Raw genomic sequence first — 27,671 nt, 5'->3', positions numbered from 1 at the left:
CATGACCCCAGCTTTGACAGGAAAGGAAGAAATAGAAGTCTCAGAAGTGTAACTAAAAGACCAGAATTACCAGCACCACAATTCTGTAGGTTATGCCAACTCAAATAAAAAGCACCGATATCAGAATTACCACTACCTGAACCAAAATTCCTCCTACTGAAGTATTTAAGCCCAGTTAACTATGCCATTGGGGACATATTTGAGACATAGTCTGGGCAGTGGCAGTACCTTGAAGAAAAAGCATCAAACATTTCTTTTGGTATGAAAAGTAAAATAGATTTATCCTGTTTCCAGAAGATTATTGTGTCAGATGCTTGACTGCCAAAAATCACCTCCTGAAGAGCTGGAGGCCTGAAGTAAACTGATGATAAGCAAGCTCCGTTTCTGATAAACTGGTCACCAAACAGTTGCCATTTGATAGAGAACCTTGTGCCACCCTGCATGCAGTCATAACACATGGCAGTCAACACCTGCCTCTCTCAAACAAAGATTTGTACATTAAGACATTTATGTGAAGACATGCTTCATTTCATCTTATGAACATGAAGGCCAAGGGATGCCCAACCCCAAGAGATATGTGTGTCTGGAATTATTACCCTGAAGGATGGGGGAAACTGGAGAGGCAATCCCCTGAAGATATTTGGGTGGCTATGTCAGAAAAAAGGAAAAAAAAAAAAAAAAAAGGGAATTCTTTATTGTAGAGTAGACATGAAAAGTACATGAAAAATACATGCAGTATAGTCATATCTGAAAGCACTTGGGGTAAGCTTTGGCTTTATGTATCACCAAGGTTCTTGAGGACACGTGCCTTATAAAAGGATAGTATTACCACGACAGCTGGTGAAGAGGTGAAATGCTTAATTGAAATTAGAACAGAATTTCTCTATAGAACAAAAAGTTTTCATTATTCAGGAACTAAAACTCTACCCAATGACCTCTACAGTTTGTATGCTATTAAGTATGAACTTTGTATGCTTGTCTTGAGACAAGCATGAAAAAAGTACCAGACAATTTGCAGATGCTAAAGAGCTTGTTCTCTTACAAATTCCCTTACAAACCATTCGTTAAGAAAGAAATCCTTAAATGTAAAGCCAGCACCCTGACAAAAAGTTCAGTGGTCACAGAGCAGCCGAATGGAAAGACCTTGAATTGGCAATAAAGCCTTGTGAGAAAATAACAAAATAATTTCAAGCTGGTCTTATCACTTTATGAAAACATTACTTGGAGTTTCAGCATTATGGATTAGTCCTTCCAATTGCCAGGGAAGTACTGACATATGTTACCTTGAAGACGAGCATGTAAGGGTTCCACCTGTTTAAATCCAGAATGCAGTGCCACTGCCCATCTTCTTTAGCTTTAAGGAACAGCTGGTATTGAGCCGCCCTGGAATTGGTTCTATAGCACTAAAGTGACAATACAGAATTTATGTATTTCTCAGGGTAAGCTTCTCTGGAGATGGTTACGGATCAGGGTTTGTGGGATAATAATAAAGCACTCTGTATTGCATAACCACTGTCAACTCCACCACTCAGTGCTAGTTATCTGACACTCAGGTATAGAAAATGCACCAGTCTAAGTGTGAATAGGGTGCAAACTGAGTAAAGGAAGGTAAAATGTGAGGAAGATCCATGTTTCAGTGGGACCTACTGGTTTGAGAGCCCAAAACCTGTAGGTGTTCTACAGTGATCACCCCTTTTTGGACAGTATTTGAGGGAGCAAATAATTTGACTGTTAGAGGAACCAAACAGACAACCATCATCAAATGAAAGGTCCTCAACAATACCTGGATATCTTTAGACAAGATATGGTCTTGAGGAGTAATTAGTGTCTCCTTCAAACAAATGATTCCATGATTGAGACACCACATCTGTAGCACCCAGAGAAGTTTGAAAGTACACTCTGAAGACCACTTGGGCTTTAACAAGAACTGAAAGGAGGACCTTTCCACAGTTGGAGAAAAAGTCGGAGAAAGATGACAATTTACCTGGGAATTCAAACCTGAAAGGTTAAACAGAGCCTCCAATTTTGCAAGCTGAAACTGCAGAGGATGGAACACTTATCAGGTCACTGAAAAATTTACAGTCTTAGCCCTGAATTTCTAGAACTGCCCTCTGGCAGTCACAACCACAGATAAGAGGATAGGACAAATATATAGAAAGTCCCAATTCCAGGGTTCAGATGTTTTTCTATCAATTATGTTCACAGCAAGATGACAGGAGAAAGAACTTCCCAAAATAGGCTAGCTGGCTCCAGTACAGCCTCATTAGTAGGCAATGGCACTCAGATGTGAATAACTAGCATAGAATGCTCATTAAGCTTTGTAACAGCTCTGCCTCCTCATTAAAGGAAATCCCTACAGGAATGCACTTAGTAGATCCTGAAAGAAGCATTGCTCAGAGTTACAAATGTGGCTCGCATCTTCTCTCTAGGAAGACAGAACATGCAAATACCTAATTCTGGATAATGTTTGAGAAGGTGATGCTCTCTTAAGAGAAAAATAAAGCTGTGTCATTTCTGGATGTAGGTACATCTGCACCTCACCATTTCATGCTAATACCACTGGGGAATACAAGGCCAGTCTGAGCAAATCTTGCACGCAGAGCTTCTCTTGAGAGGGCATTTAATGAATCTAGTAACCCACTAGGTAAAGAGAGTAAACGTTACTGTTAAAATGTCAGATTCTCTATTTCACCTGCTTTGTACGACTAGATTTATTTTTCAAGAGAAATTATCCAAAGAAAATGTTCACCTCTGTACCTGGCCAGTCTAAAATAAAGTACAATGCTGAAGTATGCTCTTGAACAAAAACACTCATAGTTACAGGGATAACAGGCTACTGCACTACCATACTGGGAGCAAGAGTCTTCTGCGACAGACTGCATTGAATTCAAAGCCTTTGGTGGTGTGAGAAACACAGGCAGGGTCAGGAGACATCCTCATACCTGCCAAAACCAAATACTTTTAGGTTCATGCCTCAGAGCCGTAATGCACTGGTCCTTGTAAGACCAATCAAACTACAAGTCACTGCCTGTCATGAAGGCAAAGAAGAAAAATGTTTGTGTATATCTTCACTTTTGCACTCACCATGAAGGTTAGTAGCAAGATATGCTTCAGCCTGCCTGACAGACCACTGTAATGGGGACTCTCTAGGCTTGAGATGTTTTATCTTCATTTTGATGCAGGACAAAAGTATCCTTTCATGGTAGACTTTATAAGTCAACTTTCCCTGGTGATACACAATCTGACATGGAGTTGGCCAGCTCATGGCAGCTATGGAGTCCTGAATCTCATGAAGTAAATGTCCAAAGTAGATAGATCTGAAGTTTAAGCTTTGAGTCTTTCTAATTTTCATTTCGAAAGAATGTCAGAGCTTACTTGAATGTCAATCAGAGAACAGAATTCAAGCTTCTCAAGCTGCTTAAGTACAAAAAGTGCTACTTCAGTAGGGTAGCTGATTGGGATTAAAACAGCATTGGGCATCCTCTTCTTTGTACATCCCTTGGCAGAGAACTGAAAAGGCAAGATGTTAATGAACTTCAAAAATACTGTGAAGAGAAAAACCTCTCTCATCTCAAGTGACAAATCATAAAGAACATTCTAGTTACATGAATGTGGACTTGACTTTGTTAAGAGAGCGGTAAATTCAAAGCAGTAAGGAATCCTTAGGAATGGAAGACATGCAATATTGTTAATTGAGTAATTGTTATTTGAATATTAAGAGACATTAAACACATGTCTATAAGCAAATAATCCTGAAATGCAATGCAATGGTTTAACGGATAAAATAAGACAGCAAATGCCTCCTAGACATCAAGGTATCCACATTGAGCAATCAACCAAGCACAGTTGTCTAGCTACAGTACTGTCAAAAGCACCAATGACAAAATAAAACCTGAACGTTAAGGTTCATCTGCAAACCTTGATGACAACAGAAAGTGACACAGATTTAAGGTACCTTTTTCTGCATAGTTTTTCAAGTTATTTAAGGAAGTGATACAGTGAAGTAATATCACTTCTAGCATGTATTACATTACTGTGTGCACAGGTGTGTTTTTAAGTTTAAATAGTGTGTTTGTAAGAGTTTTCCTAAATTATGCTGCAGATACTGAAACCTTCCTCACCTGCAGAGCTGAAGAATTTATTTACTCTTAAAATGAAGTAGTTCCCAGCATGCACAGTCCCACCAATCCAGAGAAGGGAAATAATAAGGAACATGTAGTGATATTAATAGAACTGTTTATGTATAGGACAATTAAGCCCTTGATTTAAAAATAAATGCTGTAAAAAGTACTGATGTAGTCCTTGGGGAGGGAGGGTAAGGAGGGCAGGAGCGGTTGCAGGGGGCATGGAGAGGATTACTAGGGACTTGTCATAAAGTCTGAGTCTGTAAATACAGTGATCAGGTGACTGAACTATATTCAGAACACCTCAAAATTCAGCAAAAATGCATTTATTACCGACCTCAATTCTGAATATTAAAGAGAATATAAATCATATTGTTAAAGGATGTTGCAGCAGTAATGATCACAGCACTCATGGAATTCAGCAAGAGAACTAACAGCTTACATTTGTTACAAATCAATTTGAATAATCTGCAATTGGCTGTAAATTAAGGAAACTAAATCAAAGGCTTATTTTGATAAAACACTAAGTGAAAATGTTTTGCAAAGACTTTTCAAGGTTTTTCGTGTTACTCAGTTTTTCAGCATGAACTGTACGATAAACGAGTCCTGCTGAATAGCTGAAATTTGCTTTTATACAAAACCCAAATGATTGGAAGTAAGACATTTACAGACAGAATTTAGTCAAGGCTAATGGACTGGAAGGGCATAATTACAGGAATGCCTCCCCACAAAGCAATGCTAGCGAAGCCCTGACATTTATGATTCAATAGGATTTGTTTCAGGTACGTGTAAGTTTCAGAAATTCAAGTAGATTTAATCCCATTAAAATATTTTCTAATTTAAAATATAATTAAAGAAAGTTTATCAGTTTTTGTAACAGGAATATTTCTTCCACCTTAAAATAAAGTTTTCATTATTTCAGAAGGACACTTAAATTAAATTAAAGGAAAATTATGTAAATTCTCTTACAGTTTATCAATTTAAATGGTCTGTTCTGAACTGTTATTTCATCCAGAAAGAGTTCTAGAGACAACCTGAAGTTATTTTTGGCATGGAAATAGGAAACTTCAGATGCTTTTCCAAGCTTACACTTGTGTTGGAATAATTTAATTGGATTCAAGCATTTAGAAGAGTTTTTAGCATGACAGCTCAAGACTTCAAAGCTCTTGAAAGAGAAAATGATCACTTGTGGGTCTCCTTGAAGCTAGCCACTTTTTTCACCAAGATGAAAAGTTTAGGGCCACCTCCACAGAACAACACTGCGCTGTTTGATACAAACTAGAGAAATGCTTTAAAAAAATTATTTTATCAATGACATTAAGTTCATTACATAAATATGAAATAAGTCTCTAATAAAACCTAGGGAAAAAGGCTACCATTGGTATATTTTGGACACTGATAACAAAACACCGACTTCTGAGATTTTTCACAGGACTTCAAAGCTACTACTTAAACTAATGTTTAAGTTTGAAGTTGACAGGTACAGGATACAAGGTACGTACATGAAAGGATAAGTAGAGTACAAACCATTTATATCTATCTTTAGTGGTTTATAAGAGTCACCTGCATAACAGAAATGGTTAATTACATCAAATATATACAAGGAAGAAAATGTACAGCTAGGAACATATTTCTTAAGAATTTTCCATCAGATTATTAACGCCTCATTAAGATAACTCGATAAGGGAGTTTTGTATTTGCAATTATACTAAAAAAATATCTAAGTACATTCTGAATTTTGCAAATTGTTGTAATTCATCCAGAACCTGGTTCTTGTTATTTGAATACAAAGTCCGAATCTGTGCGATATGTGGTGTTTTCAAGTTTGGCGCAGAATAATATAAGGCTTGCTAAGCCTGAAAACTTCACCTGCCCTTATAAGGAAATCAGTGATGAAGAAAAGTAAATGAAGTAACCCTGGTTATATTAAGATTAATGAACCCAGTAAAATAGGACAAGAACAATGCTCCATCACACACAGTAACCAAACTCATGATCATTTGTTGCAATGCAATTAGTATTAAAAGGAAAAAACCTCACAAAAATTCCAAATCAGAAGACATTACCATCACATGAAATGTCCATCTGTACCTTTAAAATGTTTGCTTTTAGTGTCATATGTGAATTTGTAGCATACATTTAAATAAAAAATTGTGAAATATTTTCAATTACTCAAACATTATTTAGGAATAGAAAATTAAGATTGTTCAAATAATTCATATTTTAAATATCTGTAAATCCCTATGAACAATGGTTTGCAAACATCAAAATCCTCTTAGTGGGAGAAAAAGCCATTGATCATAAGAAAGTTTTTGATAAATTTAGTAAGATAACTAGAAAATATTTGATACTCCAGATTGCCTCATTGTTTGAGAATTCTATTATTGAGAACAATAGACATACAAGTAGGAATGTTTGGTTTTCAAACAGTGAGGGTTTTCTTCCTTGGTGCTTGAACAAAAGGCAATAAAGATTTATGATGTGTTGATTTGCGAATTAGAAAGAAAAACATTTTTAAGATTAGTATATTCAAAACTATTTCTAATGCAAGATGTGATGAAGTTGACAAAAATTTTGGATGAGTCAATTCTTTTGCTAATTGCCCAAATTGAAGCTTAAATTATCACAGTCTATAAAGACTTCTATTGTAGCTAACAATTTATTCTGTCTCAGAAGCCACGTCTGTCAATTCTGTATATCAAGATACCTCACGGCACAAAACCCCACAACTCTCACCTCATGAAGCAGTATGTATTCATCAAACATTCAAGAATGACATACTTACACAATTGATTTTTCAAGTCTGCTCCCCTGTGATCCAACTATTTCTCCCAGTGTACAAAACATTTGTCCCAAAAAATCCTGAAAAGAAGTAAAATAAAAACTCAGAGTTCATATTTCACATTGAAACAAACGTAGTTTCCCAGTTATCTGGGCCATTCACTATTGTAGAACACATTCTGATGAACATAGCATCTTAATAATAATTATGCAATAATGAACCATAAACCAGACTCACTATTACATATTCTGCATGACACTGGTCACATTTGCAGAAGTGATTCTAATGCACTCCACTTACTGTTTTTATATTGCCTTTTTCACCAATAAAAATGAAACAGAGATGGAAACAATTTAAAAGCATTAGGAACATGACTGTTTCTTTACCTTCTTTAACTTTAATAAATTCCTCTTTTTATGAAGAGATTCTACACTGATTCCATTAATTTCTTGGAAGTCAATTATGTTCGCAGCAATGCAAGACTGTGCAGGATCTGTAAGAGCATCCTGAATTGACAATTACACACAAGCATTGCTTTAATGACATACTTAAATTATTAAACACAAAAATAGTCTGTCACTAAAAATCAGCAAATTTTCATATTATATCTCCCTGTATCATAAGTAGTATAAAATTATGAATAGGAACTGTTGTATGTATATTGAAAAAAAAATTTATGCCACAGTCCAACTCCTTATCTTGCAAGTAAAAAAAGCTTGCTAGCTCTGCTCTTCCCAGCATCACTGGCAGTAGTGGTAACAGGAGGTGGTGAGATTTGTTCACAAATGATAATGAGAATTGAGACACTATAATTCCTATACATCAAACCATAACTTTATGATACTGTGTGTATTAGCGAATATCTGTACAAGTAGTTCTGACTCTTCTCTCAGTCCAGGCTACTTATTCCCATCTCTGAGCTGTGTTAGTTATGGGTCCATACAGTGAATTGGATCTGAGAACTAATGCCATTGAAGAGGAAAATAACCCTGCAAAAAATACATTTTGAACTATGTCCTTTAGCTGATCTGACATTGTGACACTGTTTCAATAAAGAGTACGTCTTTTTAAATGGCTAAAATTCATCTGAAAATACACAGCTCCTCATTAATTTTTAAAAACATTAGGCATGACATACTCTAAAATAACACCGTTTTCTACACTTAAACAACGTATTCCATAATTTGCTGCTTTTTTTTTTTTTTGGTGGAGTTTCTGTGATTAATTCCTATTCTGCAGTCTGTTATTAATGACAACTGTTCATTACTCTGTTGTTTTTTCTTAAATCAGGATGTCTAATTTCAGGTAACCAGTTTTATGAATATTATTAGAGACAGCTGCAGTGACAGCACTGTCTAGTCTGGTTACTTCATACATCCATTATAAAACTTGCTTCATTTGCTTCTCATTTTGCCAAAACTGAGTCACTGAAATTGAAGTTCTTCAGGTCGACTCTTTTTTCATCCCCCAAACTGTTCAACTACTAAATGACACTGCCTAGTATTTCCAAAGGAATGGGTCAACAGCTTTTTTTAGGAACAGGGAAGGTCTTATACCACATGAGGTGGCTGCAGCCCATGAGCAGTCTACCTATGCAAATACTACTGGCCTGACATTTTTCAGAAACACCAAGCTCCCAGTGCATAGTTATGAGCAAAGCTCTGCTCACTTCCTACCTACTCACTGCCCAAATTCTTAAGAGCTACAGGAAAGAGACGCAGGAACCTGGCAGCAAAAGCAACAATCCAGACCACCCTTGAGCACTTGGGAAATGATGGAAACGAATTGCTGTGGTTAAGGAACACGTATCTAGCTACCATCTTTCACAGGGTTCTCAGAGCTGTCTTGTTCTTTGTGTGCAGAGCTTGAATGTCTTCAGTGCAGATACCAAGTCTACACCAACTTGTACAGATTTCCTCTAAAAGACAGTGGAGGGAAATAGGTATTTCTGATATTAATGTTAATGTGTAAAGAATAAAGTTTCCCTCCACAATTGAAGATTCCAGGAAATGGGCACTGTTTAAAAAACAGGACCTAATGCATCCGAGTATGCATATTCTGTACCAATTAGAATGTGACAGGCACATATGTAATTCAAGATCTACTTGAACAGTCTTCAGAGGAACATTGTTTTGTGTTCTCATTGTTTTGTCCTTTTTTTCCATGGGCCCAGCAAGATACTAAAACCTTCAATTCCTGTTCCAGTGATCAAACAATCAAATCTAGGCTATATAGTTGCGTATATCTTTGCACTTCCATAGTGAAAAACTTATCTTGTGTCTTATCTTTTTTCTTAAAACTTAATTATAAGGGGTTTGTACAAAGAAGTATGTTTCAGGAAGAAAGAAAAGAATTCAGATAAACTAGTTACTACAGAAGTGCAAACAATCTTGGGCAAAAGTCCAAGATGAGGCTTTATCCTTGTTGAAGACACTACAGGGAACACTTCTATTTTCTGGATCCTCCTAGCTAGCATTGCAGCTATTCAGACCATCTTTCCATGATGAGAGAGATGGACAACAGTTTGCCAGGGGCTTTAAATCTTTGCAGGGAGGATCTAACTGGAGATCAATGGCTAAAAGTCTTATCTTTGCACTGTGAAGCACACACACCATTCCTTCCATAATTCTCTTTTCTTTTGCTCCAGGTTCTTAAAGGTTCTCTTACCAAATCCTTCCTGTATTTAATTAAAATTTAAAAGAAAAACACTCAGAAGCCTCTGAATTCTACTCTCGAATCTCTAAATTTTTAAGTTACCATTTAATCCTTTCCACTTCAAGATGACATGAGCATAAAAGGTTTCTACTAATATTAATTGGGACACAACCAAAACATGTTTACAATTTTTAGGACACAGAGAACTACCAACAAAATGCAGCATATCACATATCTGAAAAGGTATACACATCTGCTTAAATATGCCCTTTACAGGGGGAATGTCCCATTAAAATTATATTCACAAGCAGTATATATGTTATTAACCATGGCACAATCACTGTATTTGTCTCTATGCATCTGGTATTACTTACAGTCAAAAAGTAAACATATTTAGGAAAGCATAAGCATTTCAGCACAAGAAATTATAATAGCAAGGAAAAACTTACATGTTTTGATAGGTTAGGACTCTTAGAGTCAACATCATAGCTTTAAAAAAAAAAAAAAGGAAAGTTATATCAGAGTTGCCAGATGACAGATCTGAGGACAATGTAGAGAAAAAAAATAATAAATCAAACAATTCTTTCACCTATTTCAATGTGTGAAATTTACACAAACAGATATGTGAAGTCCCATCAGTAAGAAAGCCAAATTGAATCATCACAGGTTATAGGATAATGGTTCAATAGCTATTTGAATAATTAGTTTTCAACAAAGTACAGGCTACTAAGAGAAATTATTCTGATATTCCTGTTTGAACAATGAAAGCTGCCAAAAACCAGAACAAAAATTCAAAACTAATCTTAGAAAACAAACTTGTGAATGATTTTTTTTAGGTAATTTTTCTGTCATTTGATTAATTAAATAGATATAACTGACAATAAACTAAATTGCTTTTAGCAAGAGTTTGACTTGTTCTTTTCAGTTTATCATAATCTTGTTCCTCCTCCAGCCAGAAATGCCATTGTTTCCCTTCCATTATCAAGTCAGCTTTCAAAAAAATTACTCTGTGAAAATCTTGGAGGATTACTAATCTCTCTACTTTCATAGTCTTCCATCTTTATTAGATAATCCACAGAAATATTTTAATCAAATACTACATCAGATTCAATACCAGTAATTAAACTGAAAGAGTATCCGCTATGCCCATCTCAGCCTCCCCTGCACATTTCCATTCCCACCGGGTGGTATGTTATTCCTCTGGTTGTGCTGCCACAACTGGTTATTGGGATGCATTATGGACCAGATCACAAGTCAGCAGGATAGGAATACCATAACATAGCTGGGAGTGATGCAGTGCAATGTTTTAGAAACATATTTGTATATAAAGGAATGACTATAAAAGTCACTACCATGAGTTTAAAAAAAAAAAAAAGTAATTGCATACTGTCTGGTGAAACTTAACAGAAATAAACTACTGATAATTTGACCTGAGGGCTAGCTGCACAATGAAAACAAAGAACTACTTCAGCAGTAAAATCAATAACAAATCATCAAATACGAACAGAAATTGCTGAACAGAAATTGGTGGCTATACAGTTTAGGAGGGGGCTAATGCTCAATTATCAGAACACCAAAAATCAGAGATATACTCGCCACTTCCTTTTTGTTGCAAAAAATGTGATTCATATGAGGGGTTTCTTTCTCTGAAAAATAACACTACTGGCCAACAGTAGTACACCATTTTGCTGAGGAACTTAAAAAAGGAAGCTTTCTAAAGATGCTTCTTTCCTGATCTACAATGGAGTTTTAATCCATAGGTAGCTATATAAAAATTCACATTTTAAACTCTGAGTTCTACAATATTTCATTTCTTATCTATCACTGTTATAGGGCTCTAAAGCAAATTCACAGACTATGGCTGTATGGCCACTTGCAGGCAAATGTCAAAGTTATTCAGCCCTGAGTTCAGAATACACTTTTGTCCAGGTAATGCAGAACAGCAGCAGAAAGCAGTCAGGATTTCTGATAAGTACAGAGTATGCTTGATATTTACAGCTTTTCATAAATAAACAAACAGGAGTCCATTTCTTCAAGTATACAAAGAATCAAACAGGAGACTCTTTTCCCTTCCAGGTCCACGTGCTTTTCAGATACCACTTATCCAGAAGTTTTTTTACAGACTTTCCTTTCTTTGCCTAGACTGAGCCTAGCTTTCTCGGTTCATTTCTTCAGCTCTTCAATTCTATTGCACTGCCTCCCTGCTATAACATAAAGGCATCCTCTGAGGAGCAAGAAGCAACCAAATCAAGATTCCTGCACAGCTCCAACTGTGCCTTTATTTCAGCAATGCTTTACCTACTCTTGGAGGAGAATCCTTTATTTTACAAAGTGACTACCTCTTACTTAATGTTATTTTAAATAGCAGGCAACAGTTACACTCAGCAGATTTAATGACATTAAACCCAACTTCTAAAATAAAAAAAATAAAGTCTGCAGCAGGCTTCCATAATGAAGAGGAAAGAATTTGTACCTAGCCATCTAGAAGCAACCTGTAATCTATCTTGGCATTGAGTATTTCCTTTCAATCCTTGAAATAGTTGAAGTCTAGATGGAAACAGCTAGCTGCTATCTGTGTATTGAACACAGTGGAACTTTTTTCCTCACTCATCCCTCCAAAATTTCTTGGTAACTTAGGAAGCATTCTGACATGCTCTAAAAAAACATTTACAGCTAAAGAAAAATTAGACATGGGTTTTGGTTTTTTTTTTTTGTTTCCACAACACAGGAAATGTTGCCACTCAAGAGCATTTCAGTACACCATCCTGGCAACTTAAAATCAGCAAAACTACATGTAACATCGCTAACATACATATATCAGGCATCATACTTTTTCTTCCACTGCTATGGGAAAAATCATCACCAATGTGATCACTGTCACATTTATTTTATGCCCTGCTTAATGTACAGATTGATTTGCATTGCAGAAAGTCGGGGCGGGGGGGAAGATCAAGAGACTGTCAGAGTCACTTTGAAGCAACTACTTGGACAAGTAAATAGCACATTGAGACTAAAGCCTAGAAGATTTAAAAATGTCTTTACCATGAACTTGCTGGGAGATTTTAGGAAAATTATGAAGTCTTTCTTCATCTGTTTTGCTGTCTACAAGATAGAAATGCAATAAATGCAATTTCTATATCAAGGCAAACTTGCAATGTAACTTTAAATTGGGAAGCGATAATACTACAACTTACCACTACTATAATCAACACCTCGGTACGATTTGTCACAATTCCATAAAGCGTATCAGGAGACCTAAATCTTTAGGATTATATCTTTCTTGATATATTTATTTGGTAAGTAACTTAAAAGATGATTCTCCTAAATCCTTCTCAGGAACAAATAAAATAAAAGAAATACACATGAAGACAGAAATCTTAAGAACACAAAATAAAAATTCACAAAACTCAACCTAAAGTACATCTTGCAAAAGAAACTAAAAGAAATAGGAAAAGGGTTCAACTAAAAAGGACATAAAAAGAAAAGTTGTGGCCACTATACATCCTATACTGCAAAACTGAGTGAATGGATTTCCCTTAATTATCTAAGCAGGTCATTCAACTTCTCTCTCATAGGGCAAGGTTAGAAAGAAGAGCTAATAAAAAAGAGGATGTGAATTAAACTAACAAGACTGAAATAATAAGAATGGGGTGAAATGTAACAGAAGACATGCAAGGTGACCTGGTGCCTGGACTCTCAATTCTATTTTCCAAAGAATGAAGTGCAAATCAAACCAATTCCACCAGTGGAATGAAATGAGTACATCTGGAATAATGTCAAAAGTCATCTACTTCTAGAAAAATTGCCTTCACTTTAAAATCTTAAAATTTAGCATACTTAGATGCATACTGCTATTTATTTTAATAAAGAAAATTTTGGTTCTGTACTACTTGTACAACATTTTATTTCTGGACAGCATGCTCATACCTGTTTTATTGGCTATGCTGCAAGAAGATGTTAACATTCTGGCATCCTTAGCTTTCTATTTTTGAAAAGTAATGATTGTGAGTATGATTGTACTTTGACTAGTTAACACCCACTAATTTCTTAAAAGTCAGTCATTATGTTACGCGGTTACTTCTGAGGCAGCAATGCTAAATCAATCATGTTTATTAATGTATTCCATGTTAATAAATACTATATCATTTCAAGTTAATTTTATGCTGGAAAAAGCTTAATATGTTTACAGAAACTGCAAAGATTGTAAACTTACAAATCAAATCGCAGATTCTCTCTTTCTTCAAAGAAGTAGTCCATTATAAATTTTCTTACAAAATCTGGATTTAAAGTATTATCAATTACTTCTGTTCTTCCAAACTGTAAAAGAAAAGTGTAAGTTTAAGCCATGTGCTATAACAAAGTATAATTAAGTAGATAGACTGCCAATACCAGCAATATGTGAGGTATGAGAGAGCCTGTAAAAAATTCTCTTAAACAGATGCCATAAAAGAAAATGACTGTGTTCACATTAATAGATCAGTTATCTGTGGAGGAAGAAAGACTGGCAGAAGACCTCATATTTCAATATTAAGAATGGTGCACACTCTGCATCGTATGACCTAAACTGTATAAACATCAGCTCCCAAAGCCGATCAGAATCCACAAAAATTAGGGAAAGAATTTCAGTAACATAAAAATCCACTGTTTCCTCAAAAAATGATAACGGCAAGCAAAAGCTTGCATGTATTGCTTATTTCAGACAGCTTTAAATATTAGGGAAGACAGTCTTTCCATCAGAAGTGTATCATTTTTGCATTATCCGGCTCCTATTTTACCTCAATTCAGTTCTCTCTTCATCTCTCCTCTCTCTGAGCTTCCCTGAAAAATGCCTTTTCGTTCTTGGTGTTTACAGGAAGAGCCTCAGCTCTCACCAAGCTCAAAATATTTTAATTAATAAAAACCAAAACACCCAACTTCTGATTGACTTCAGTTCATATACACCACAGATATAAATGACTGATCATAAAATATCAATTTGATAATTTTGTTCTTGTTTTAGCTGTTTTTTCAAGATACTCAGAAAACAAAACAAAAAAGAATGAATTATTATTTAAATGAGCATTTCATTTTGTCCTACATATTGAACATATCACGACATATTTGAATATAGTCTACCGAAAAGCTTTTTGACAGTCTGCTGAAAGATCATCATTAAGGAGTCCTCAAAACTGCAATTTGTGACTAGAGGCTTTTGAATGACTCAAAGACTGCCAACCTCTTCATTGACAGGGCTTAACTAAATCAATAAACATGGTTAAAGAAAGAATAAACCTTCTTGTAACTGAAGGTTTTTGAGACATATTTCCTAAAAGTGTTTTCACATCATGGATGTGAATCTAACCACTGTAACCAGCACAGAGCCACTCAGCCTCCAACAGGAGCCTCCCTATTCCGGCCCTTGCAGACTTAACATACATGTGGTATGAAAGGACAGAGCATACTCCACTGTCTCTGCTGCTCAAAACTAAGCAATTTCCTTTCATTGCTTGATTCTTATTAAGATAAAATGGTAAAGAACTCCAGCCACGTTATTTGTGTGCTTTAAACAAACTCCGTTACTGTCAGCAACTCTTTTTTCTCCTTTGAATGACTGCACACATTCAAACTGCAGGGGACTGATGCCAAGCACCATTCATTCACACAGGTCATCTAGAGAAGTAGGCCTGTATCTAAGAGGACAACTGCTTTGCAAAAAGCAACTACCCACCCAAAGGTCTCAGGTACAATAAAACATTCAACAAAAGTTAACACATCTTCAAGACACAGCTCTATAAAGTCTCAGGAAAAAGAACAATCCTCAGAAGTGACACAGTGGTGATTTGCATCTTTACAGAGTGTGCTTGAATCCTGTTAGGTACCTTCACTTTCGCTATGCTGTGAGATGTCCAATTGGGACAGTATCATTCAGAGATGTCCATATTCCAGCACTTCCTATAAAAGACAGAGAAGCAATACTATCTTCCCAATGAATGATACCATCTCCAAATAAAAAGGTAAAGAATATTTAACATTTAGTGTCAATCAGCATGCTCCTTTGCCAAGATTTTACATTGTTTCTTAAAACCTAGGTGGAACAATTCCCTGGACTCATTGGAACCTTGATATCCCCTGCAAGGAGGCTTCTGTATATGTCCTAAGGCACAAACTGGTTAGAAAGCAAGTTGTCTCATTAGCCATCACTGTGTTTCTTCAGCTCTCCTAAGCCAAAGCAATAGCTATGGAGGGGGTAAGCACTATACAGATGTGGGCAAGAGAAATCTCCAGAAGCGCTCCAGACTGATGAACATACTGGATATTCAAAATAAAATCCCTGAGTCTCTTGAGAGGACTAGCATAGGATGCACATGATCCTGGAAACAGATCAGAACATGATCAAATAGTTTGATCCTTACTCTTTGTTTTGGATGAAAAAGTCAGCCTCTTGAGAAATGATTCAAAGTATTGTCTGAAACATTGGGATAAAGTTCGACAGGCAGAGTACTGCAAAACACACTCTCTTGAACCAACACAGGTGACTACTATGGTCAAGTATTAATCAATGAGAAATGGCGGCAGTGGTAGAAAGTTGTCATTTCTATGGGAATAAGTATGGCTGGAATACTTGCTAGTATTCTTTCCCCTCTGAATAGTAGAATTCAAATTTTATGTACTTTCAAAGTCTCAAATCAGTTTTCAGGTCAAATCAATCTCAATGTTTATAAATAAAATCTTCCCGTCAGCTGCATGCTTTGTAACATTCGACAATATTGGAGCCAAGAAAAACTGAAAGCTGGAATGGCTAATAAAATGAAATATGCAGCAATATCTACACATTTAGTATTGTTTGAAAGTATGCACTGAAAATGAGAAGCCACTCTTTGACACAAGCCAGTAAACAGTAGTTTATCAGACCAGGGATGAGAAATGAAAACAATGGGTCATAAGGACCATCCATTTTGCAGTTCTGAACAGGAATATATCTCATCTGTGTATTTTTTTTTCCCTCAAGCCTCCTATTTCTTCCGTTTGCACTCTTACAGCAAACTGTCCAAACTCTCTCAAAGACCGGAATCAGCTGCATAACGAGGAGATTTACCCTTAATACTGAAATCTGACCTACTCTAGAAGCAAAGGACTCTGGGCCTCCAAAAAGAAGACCCAAGCATGACCACATTGTAACTGGCAAAGCTACCAGAGACACAGCAAGTAAGCAAAGAACACAACATATTAAGTTCATGCTGTGTCCAACAGAATCAGACACGCATACACAAAGATACCCGTGAAAATATCTCCCAGCCTGTGCAGATTCAAGGAGCAAATTGTCCTGGGAAAGTCTTTAATCACCAGGCAGGAAAAGAAAGGTTACTGAAGTTCTTTAAATCCTCAGATTAGGACAAGCTTGAAGCAGATTAAGAGGATCTTCAATCATACAAAACCTACACTTCTATAAACATGAAAGACACAGAGAAACAAAGAACAAGGGGAACAGTAGTCTAAGAAACTTTACTTTCTGCTGCCAAAGTCATCACCTAAATTGAAAGGCACAAACCCAAAATAACAAAGTGAGCTCAGAGGATAACTTTTCAAAAGAGTTCATTTAGGGGCACTAATACCTCTTTTGACAAGCCTCTGGCCTGACACCTTCATAAATAGATCATTTCCTGACAGCATGATTCTTCTTGAAATAGTAATGCCAGTTTACACAACAGGAGGACATAGTTGACTTTGGAAAAGCCATTCAGAGGAAAAGAAAATTAACGGCTAAGGAAAATGTATAGGAATCATAAAATACTTGAGGTTGGAAGGGGCCTCGGGAGATTGTCTGGTTCCACCTTCCTGCTCAAAGCAGGATAAGCTAGAGAAGGCTGTCCAGTCAGGTTTTGAATATGTCCAAGGACAGAGACTCCACAACTTCTCTGGGCAACCTGTTCCAGTATAAGATCACCTTCACAGTAATACATTTTTTTTCTTATGTTTAACTAGAATTTTCTGTGTTTCCATTTGAACCCATTAACTCTTGTCCTTCCACTGAATACAGCTGAGAATAGTTCATCTCTTCTGCCTTCTTCACAGACTCCCATCAGGTATTTATGAACACGGATAAAATGCAAGCCTCCTCCAGGCTGAGCAATCCCAGCTCTTTCACCCTCTCCTCATATGAGAGATGCTCCAGTCCCTTTAACATCTTAGTGGCCCCTTGCTGACCCCACTCTAGTGTGTCCGTATCTTTCTCATACAGGGGGCTCAGCACTGGACACAGCACTCCAGCTATGGTCTCACTGGTGCTGAAGGCAAGGATCACCCCTCTTGACCTGTTGGCAATGCTGTCCCTAGTGCAGCACAGGATGGTGGGCTTGCACACTTGAAAAACCTCTCCATGGATGGAAGGTACTAAGGGACTGGGGGCATTACAACTTCTACAAGAGCACAAAAAAGCAAGATACCGGCACAGAGCTAGGTAAAGGAAAGCACTGTTTCCCTTTGTTCCTACATACCCTAAAATGATTGTGACTGGAGGGGGACACAGACACTCACCTCTGACCAAAAAAACCCAGCTTATTTATACAGCCTTAGAGACTCTCTCACAAAGTCCAACAAAGACAAATTCAAAGTCCTGTACTGGTACTGGTGACTGAGCAGTGGGGTATGAACTGTGCAGAAAAGGTCCTGGTGCAGCCATGAGGGTTTAACAACACATTGGGTTGTATTAGGGTCAGCACAGCCTCTGTTCAACACCCCTCTATTCAACACACATGGGGCCCCTCCTGGAAGCTGGGTACAGTTTGGAGCTCTAAATACAACTGAATCAACAGACTGGAGACAGTTCAGTTAAATGGACCCTAAAGAAACCCCAATAAGCAGGCTGGAGCATGCAATTTAAAAGCCAACGGACCTTGGAGAAGGGAAGAACTACTTCCACTACCATCTTCCACCACCTAAACAGCATTATAGAAGACAGAGCCAGACAGCTGATAGCACAACAAAAGGACAAGATGCAATACTCAAAAGTTGCAACAAACAAAATTATGAGGGGATATAAGAAAACGCCCTTCCAGAATGAGTGATTAAGCACTGGAAAGGGTCACATTGGAGAGTTGTGCAGTCTCTGACATTAGAGAATTTCAAACCTTAGCTGGGAAAGGCCCTGAGCAACCTGGCCTAGCTTTGAAGATGGCTTTGCACACATCAGGAGGATGAACCAGACACAACAGATGAGAAGGAAGCTGGATAACACAAAGGTTCCTTTCACCTAATTTATTTCATGATTATGTCATATTTCATACCTTGGGTTTTCAAGTTTTATGGTTCCATTAGAAATAGAACTATGTATGAATTCAAAGGAAAAGTTACTTCAAAGCAAAAAAAAAAAAAAGTTATAAAATGGCAGCTAAATGTCAGTTTCAATTTTTTAAAACAGTAAAATATCATGAATTTATAAGTACTTTTTGTCCCTTCAAATCTGCATTTTTTTCAGTAAACAATATTTCACTTTACACTATAACCGTGTTACACCTGGGAAATCTTTCAGACTTGATTTAAAATGCATGACAGAATGTATCAGTAAAAGAAGATAAATATGCAATATGCTGATGATTAAATCACACTGAGACCAGAGGAGGCCTAACAGAATGCCCGTTACACTGCTACCTTTATATCTCATCGGTTATACTGCAATTGTTACAAAACTCAAGAGATTGAATTTAGTGGCACTGCTAACTTTTCTCTAAATTATTTTAAATTACTGTTTTTTAATTGAGATTTCAGTTTTTACGTCTGTTTATTTTTTTTCAAGGCCTACACAAATTATTCCTTCACATTAAACTAATATAACTAATTACTGAACTGACAAATTGCTATTAAAATTTGTCTTATAGATGACATTAAAACACTGGCCTCTAAAAATCACCAGTCTACACTTTTCAGCTAAACAAAACATCGTATTTTTAAATCTGTTTTCCCACTTACCTATAGCCTTTTTAAGCAGAATAGGTTATTTCTATAATCCAGTCACTTATGAATAAAAACATAGCTGCTAATTAATTAGTTCTCCACACGGCCTAGTTTCCCACTAACAGTTGTGTAAAGGTAAAATCTTAACATGGCCAACAAGCCTTCAGAAATGTCATTCAGGAGAGTAACAGAATCCATTTAACTTTTTAATGGAAAATAAAGGTTCAACAAAGAAAATCAAGAAGTCCTTTTTCTGGATTTCCTGAGATGGACAGTCTTTATCACCTCCTAATGCCAGCTCTCCTGGTACAAGGGGATTTTTAAAATTTATTTAGTCATTTGAATTTTTATAGAATCTCAATTTAGTGATCCAGCCTAAGGGGCTATGAGGTTAATGGAAAATCATAACCTTCATTTTATCATCAGAGTTATAAAAGACTACCAAGTTGGGTAAGTCCAGTATCAAAGATACAAAGCAACTATTGTAACTATGATGGCCTCTGCTAACCACCTCTATATGAATTCTCTGAATTAATTCTTGCTTCAACTTTATGGTCACAAATGAACTTGAGAATAGTATCTAGTAAACCCTCTTAAAAAAAAAAATAAATTTGCAGTGTTTTATCACAATTGCAATGAAGTTGTTCCAGTAATTAATCACCCCCATTCTGAAAAATAAGTTATTGTTTCTCGCCTGATTTTTATTTCACTTCCTTTTTCATCTTTTGGATCTTTCTAGACACCTTTGTTAGACAGAAGTGTTTTCCATTATGAAATTTACGTTCTTAGTGTTGATATTCATAGCTGATTACAATTATCCTTAATTCACTCTTTCATTAGGAAAACAATTTGAGCTTGTTTTTTCAGTGCAGCACGTTATTTAATCTTTTAATAATTCATTAATTTTATCTCTATTCTTTTGTCTTTTAAACATCTTTCTTGAAATGTGAACAGTTAGAACCTAGTATTCTGTTACAATTCTAGGAAACTAAAGAACTAAAAAATGGTTTAAACTACCACTAGGTTTTTGGCTCTGATCTAAATGGCTTTGGAAAATTCTTTAGGAAGCTCCAGGTAACACTCTCCATTGGAAGCTCATTGCACAAAATGGTATATGAATGCACAACAAAAGATAATCCTCTTCTCAGAGTCTGTAATCTAGCTTCACTACATGTGAACAGAACACAGAAGAAACTTGATTTGTGGAGAAAGAAATGCAATACCAATAAATAGAGCCTGTTATAATAATGACTAACAGCCTCAATCAGAATTACAGAGACTACAAGGAAACAAAGAATTCACAACTGCCAACCTTACTCTAGAAAAAGCATAGTCATAGAATGTTCTGAAGTGCGTTTGTCCCAAAGGAAGAATAATGTTTTTAATATATAAACTCTACCAATTATCAGAAAAACCACAACATTATTCTAACATGCACGCAGGCACTCATATGAAATCTGTATACTACACGTACACATGATGGTGATTTCTACATAAGCCTTTTTAACTGATGGTTGTACAATCATAAGTGTACACAAACCAGAAAGGATTCCTTATTTTTGTGCGCTTTGGCTTTTTTTCCATTAACAGTTTCCTGTGAAAGGAAACATGACTTACTTGAAAAGATGACGTTCTTTTATTCCAATTGTCTTAATTCCCTCAAACAGTTGTTTCTTTCAAGAAATCTGCCAGAGAAAGCTCTCCAGTGAACCGAGTATGATGAACAACAAAATTTATTTTCTTCACAGCTGGGACAGTAGAGGCTTCTTCCAGACTCTCCATCCTTTCCTTCCTTGTACTGAAACTTTTTCAACTGATGTGCCACAAATGACATTCCTATTTATGGCAATTCTTTCTGCTAAAGAAGATACAAGCTATTGTTCCAAAGAAACTTCACCAGTACTCTAAAAAAAACCCCAAAATCTAAATCCCAATAAATGCCTATTATAAAATGTCAAGCCTTTGCCATTTTCATAAAGATAAGACTTTGAAATCTAAAAAGGAGACTCAAAAGTCTTATGGTTCAAATGGTAATCAAATTGGTAGATACTGCGGTGAAATGCTCAACTAACACAAATAAGTGTCCACTTTGAACAAAACCAGTCTGATCATCATAGAATCATAGACTCTTCCATGTTGGAAAAGACCCTTAAGATCATCAAGTCCAACTGTAAGCCTAACACAGCCAAGTCCACTACTAAACCATGTCCCTGTGCGCCACATCTACACGTCTTTTAAATACCTCCAGGGGTGGCAATTTTACCACTTCCCTGAGCAGCCTGTTCCAATGCCTGACAACCTTTTGGTGAAGAATTTTTTCCTAATATCTAACCTAAAGCTCCCCTGGTGCAACTTGAGGCCGTTTCCTCTCATCTTATCACTTCTAACTTGGGAAAAGAGACCAACCCCCACCTGGCTACAACCTCCTTTCATTTAGTTGTAGAGAGTGATAAAGTCTCCCTTCAGCCTCCTTTGCTCCAGGCTAAACAATCCCAGTTCCCCCAGCTGCTCTTCATAAGACCTGTGCTCCAGACCCCTCACCAGCTTTGTTGCCATTCTCTGAACACGCTCCAACACCTCAATGTCTGTCTTGGAGTGAGGGGCCCAAAACTGAACACAGTACTTAAGGTGGGGCCTCACCAGTGCAGAGTACAGTGTGACAATCACTTCCCTAGTCCTGCTGGCCACACTATTCCTGATACAGGCCAGGATGCTGTTGGCCTTCTTGGCCACCTGGGCACACTGCTGGCTCATATTCAGCCGGCTGTCAACCAACACCCCCAGGTCCTTTTCTGCTGGGCAGCTTTGCAGCCACTGTTCCCCAAGCCTGTAGCGCTGCATGGGGTTGTTGTGACCCAAGTGCAGGACCCGGCACTCGTCCGTGTTGAACCTCACACCATTGGCCTTGGCCCATCAATCCAACCTGTCCAGATCCCTCTGCAGAGCCTTTCTACCCTCAAGCAGATCAACACTGCCACCCAGCTTGGTGTCACCTGCGAACTTACTGAGAGTGCACTTGATCCCCTCGTCCATATCATCGATAAAGATATTAAAGAGAACAGGCCCCAGTACTGGGTCCTGGGGAACACTTTTATCTAATATCTTATGATAGAAGGGGGGGATATTTGCCTCTTGGGCACTAATTATTGTCAGAAGTTAATTATAATTAATTATAATTTACTAATTAATTATTTTTATTATTACAATAATTTATTGATTTATTGGTAGATGGGAAAGACAACATAAGAATAAGCAGTCAATTTGCTGGATGAAAACTCCCTGCAAGGTCTCAACAAGTTCCTAAGGACTTGGATGTCTGCGGGTGGACCCATGCAGTACCATACAAGCCTAAATGATCTGCTACCGGGACTGCAAAAAGAGTTACAAAACAAATAGATTTTTACAGTATTAAACAGGAGAAATATATAAAAGGCAACTATGAAGACTTGGCAGAACAAAATTATTCATACGGAGTTATTGGACAATAAAATGGAAGATGAATATCGAAGAATGAAACACTATATGCACATGAGGAAAAAGAAGTAACAGCTAACTTAATACAGAAGTTAAGATGGCTGAATAAGCAATGTGAGCACATAAAGCAAGAAGTCTTTCTGTTGATAAACTGTACAGTATAAGAACTAGGTACAGGTCATGACAGTATTTTTTAATTTCATTACAAACTTAAAAAAAAAGCATGAAAAGAATTAATGAACAGGAAGGCCTGAAGAACGGAAAGCCATGAACAATTTTAGTAGACACAATGGAAATTTAATGAGGATATAAAATAACATTTGGCCGCTAATGAAGCTGGAAATCAGCATGACGAGGAACAGTGAGAGAACAGACTTCCAGACAGGTATACAAAATTAATTTGCATCCAATGCATTGTAACAGTAGATGGACCAGAGGCTCAGAGCGTTGCTCCATAGGAAGTTCCTTAACACTTACCATTGGTGGATATTACCAGTAAAACTGCAGTCGGCTGAGTATTTTACAATGTCTATCATTTATTTAACATTCACCTTTGAAGTGCTCCCTCTTGTTTTCAGAATTAACACCCTCTTTCAAATGAAGAAATTCAGATTCTTTCAATATAGTATTTAAGGCTTCTGTAGATAAAGAGCAAGTTATACTTAGCCATATCTCGAATGTGTCCTCACAAAGTAAGGGGAAGTAAATATTTTAAAACCAAAGCTCAGATTCTGATGATGCATTTGGTGCCAATTATACTAACTGAAATACCTGACGATCACACTGTAAGTGAAAACAGGGAAAATGTTTTGAAAAACAACAGCCCTATTAAATTGAGAATGAAACATTTTAATTCTTTGCTGAGGATTTGATGTGCAATAACACTGGGTAAAAACACTGGAATCTGAACAACAAGCAAACAGGAGTCAGTGCCCAGAAAACACCTACCCTTCATTAAATGAAGGGTTTGATTTAACTATTGTATTGAATCCATCTGAATAGCTTAGCTGAAGGGGGGGGAAAGCACACTGCTAGAATAGAGTGCTAGGGAAATTATGGAGATTATGAAATGGTTTACTGCATTTATGATCCCCAAGCATTTTCTGCAGTGTTCAAAAGGAAGTAATTAGGCAAAAGAAGGAAGATAACTATGCATAGAAGGATATGGAACAGAAAGAAGGTAAAGTACGTTGCCATGACTGAACACCATTCTTTAATGTTTACACATATCAGGGGCTTATTATTTGTCTCATTTTTGTCTTCTCCAAACAGTTGCAGGTGACTTCCACCTCTAAAAGCTAGTAAAATGTTAAATAAGTGTTTAAATGCAACAAAATAGACATATATACAGAATTTTATTGAAAAACACGGAATTAGTGCATTTACCACTGCAGGCAGAATAAGCACAAAAATAAAGATATAAGACTACCCATCTAATGTATATATCACCTACTCTTCCACCTACTGCCTTATTTTTTACCACTGGTATAAATATAACACACCACGACATATAAAATGCAATCCTGACTCAGCCCCTCTACCATGCCAACCTCTGAATTTTGACTGTCATAACAACTACTATGAATGGGATTCTACTCACCAAACTTTACATCTGATTTAGTCAAAAGTGTAGGCTTTGATCATCACTTGGAGGCATTTATAAAGAATGATTTATCTGATCTAACACAGACATTTAAATTAGGTCTGATGAACTGCCCTCAGGATGTTATCTTTTTCCATTAACTATAAATAGTTTAAAGAGTCAACTGAGTTGTACGTACCTATACCTAGACCTTCTCCTGACAGATAAATAAGGACAATTATGTCTTAAAAGAGAAAAAAAAAAGTTTCTAGCAACTGCTACTTCAAAAGCCTGTTTTAACCCCTGTAGTACCTAAACTGGCATATGATACCACAACCATATGCCAAAGTGCATGCCCTAGCCAAGATACTCTCTAATCAGTGCAAAGATGCAATACAAGCAATAACACTGCACACTGCCCTGTTCAGGTGTTTTTGCTTTGGTTGAGGAGATGAAATGGTAGAAGGCAATACAAAGCTACAAGGTGGTGACATACTTCAACCATTACAGACTTGGATCTGTTAAAATCAAGAGCAGATGGAATCTTTCTATCAACAATCTCCTAAATCACCTCAAAACAAGCCCATGGAACATTTTCTAAGTAAGGTGATAATGTTATAATTTTACCATCAGGACAATTATGATATTAAAAATGATTAATACTTAACAGTTACACCAGAAAAGTACAAAAATTCCACAAAACTACATATGAACCTTAGACAACAATAAAAGCCAGAATTTCTGACAAAGTCCTCGTAACCCTAAACCAGAAAATGTCCTGAATGCTTTAGTAACGATCTAGGCTTGATCAAACCACACCAAGCCACCTAGTCACCTGAATGCCTGAACACTCTGTTTTCAGAGTTACCTATCCAAACATTCAGAACTCTGTGTATGTCCACTACTTCTGCAAATTTAATTAAGACTAGTGAATTCCCATTTAGGGTCCTCAAACTGATATTTCTTCACACACATCAGAGGAATGTGATCCACCAGCTATACTGAGAGGATGTGTAGTACACAGTTCAGAACAACAGAGAACAGCAATTTAACTAAAAACTATAAATTAAATAGGTACAATGTTTCACGTATTTCCCAATTATATGAGCTTTTCTCCAAGCAGGAGACAAATGCAATTCTCTGAAACCCACATCCACCATGCTTCAGCAAAGCAGAAAGTATGTTTCTCCAGCCAACTGGCAAGGACACCAAATATGAGGGAAGAGATATGGTTTCTGTGCCCCTGACCCCTCCACTGGAATTTTTACATGGTAGTAATCACACAAAACATCAGTTCTGAAAACAAGAACATCAGACCTCATCTCTTCTACAGGGAAAATAGTAAGATAGTTCATTCCTCTCTTGGCTCTATTCTTAAAACACATGGCGACACAGCAGACCACCTACAGTGAAGAACAGTTCCTTCAATCCTCTTTGTAAGGCAGCTAAATAGCACATTTTATCAGTGGAAAGATGACCACCCTTCCCCCAACACCATCAACTCTTTCAAAGAATAACATGAAAGGAGAAAAAATAGATGACTAAGTACAGGGAGACAGGTCCAGGCTATAAATATTGATCTGCTGTAGATATCCAATCTAGAGGTACTTGATTTAGTTTCTTAAGACATCTCTCTCCAGTGTTTACACTGATAGGTTTAGAAGACATAGTCCAACCTATGCATAAAAACCTCCCTCCCTTCTTGCCTGGTGTATACTCTACTCAGCAGCACCTAACTTCTACCAAACACTACATAGGAAAAGTAGATCTCTACCACAACTGCAGGCTAGTTTTACTGACACTGACCATCACCACAGTTGAATTCTTCCACAGATCTTGTACTGTTCGAGTGTCTTCCTCTCTTGATATCCACAAACCGTGTACAGACTGATAACTAAGTTTGATTTCATTTATGTTAGGGAGATTGTAAAACAGGAAACTCATGTATTTTGTCTAATTTTGTTTTCTCTTTTGATGGAAATATGCACTATAGATACGGAAATTGAGATTAATGTGACAAGGTTTTAAGTGTTTACTGGGACTCCTGTTGTTTACCATGGCATTCCAGAGACTATGACATGCCCTTTTCTGCGAGGGCAAACGACCAGCCTTAAGTATACTCAAAGTTTACACATCTATGAATATGTATCTTACCTCTCTCCATTCTTTGTTTCCAATGGCTTGTGTGTACAAAACGCAGACTGTGAAAAGAAAAAAAAAATGTTTGGTCATCTTCAGAATTTAACATATTCTTAAATTAAGTGAACCAATTTTGTAGTCTGTTGTGTTGTTGAAATTAATAATTAGGACAATCAAATAGTAATATGTTTTCCCTCAGTTTTCAGTACTCCTAACCAGATCAGCAACAATATGGTCTAGTTTTTGCAGCAATGAGCTAGTCAATAGGGTGGTTCCAAAAATGGGAGGCAATACTTAATGCTTGACCTCCAGCAAATCACTTGACAATCCTTAGCAGTAAATTTGGATAAAAGCAGGTCTTCATAAAATGTGTATGGTCTGGCCATCCTAGATAATCTAATGCATAATTGCCCTAAATTATGCTTCCTTCAAGAGATGAGAGAATTAAAATAAAAACAAATGAGGACCCTACTGGAAAAAGAGACAGGGGAAATAAAAGAGGAAAAAGGAAAACAAATCACTTCTCAGGTTTTCTTCCTCAAATTCTGCTTCAAATTATTTATATATATTGAAGTATCTTACATATGCATCCTTCTTTTTTTAAAAAAAACCTAAAACCTAATAAAAAATTGAATCAATGAAATGTGTAGACCTAAGCTGTTTTTGAAAGACCAAGCAGCATAATCCCACAGGCATCACTCTCCTTACAGATCTGTTTTTCCAGTACAGAACCCACTACACATTAATCTGCAGCTTCCATCACAGGGATTGGTGACAGAAGTACAGTGATTATAATCAGGTCTTTTAAACACTATTATAAGTACAAATCATTTGCACTGAAGGAGTACTATAAATTTTATTTTCTACAGTCTTGAACTAGTTTCAGCTAACAATGTTAAAGCAATTTTTACCTGAAACTCCACTACAACCTTTTTCTAAACAATGGAAATAGAGATATTGAAACACTTTTTCCTGACAAATTCTT

General features: G+C 36.7%; 1 protein-coding gene across 1 annotated transcript in view; it reads right to left on the bottom strand.

Annotated features, from left to right (window-relative positions):
• CPNE8 (copine 8) overlaps positions 1–27,671 on the bottom strand; it is a 109,890-nt gene that overhangs the window by 62,480 nt on the left and 19,739 nt on the right. Inside the window, exons 3-6 of the mRNA XM_082495561.1 lie at positions 26,702–26,748; positions 13,775–13,878; positions 10,011–10,050; positions 6,910–6,986 (exon numbers count right to left, since the gene is read on the bottom strand). Coding sequence (XP_082351687.1) covers positions 6,910–6,986; positions 10,011–10,050; positions 13,775–13,878; positions 26,702–26,748 — 268 coding nt within the window. The remainder of the gene's footprint in view (positions 1–6,909; positions 6,987–10,010; positions 10,051–13,774; positions 13,879–26,701; positions 26,749–27,671) is intronic.

Source organism: Vanellus vanellus (assembly GCF_965231255.1).
Source record: "Vanellus vanellus genome assembly, chromosome: 1".
NCBI classification, from domain to species: Eukaryota; Metazoa; Chordata; class Aves; order Charadriiformes; family Charadriidae; genus Vanellus; species Vanellus vanellus.
Note: the sequence above shows the minus strand (reverse complement) of the source record. Positions and strands in the feature narration are given on the sequence as shown.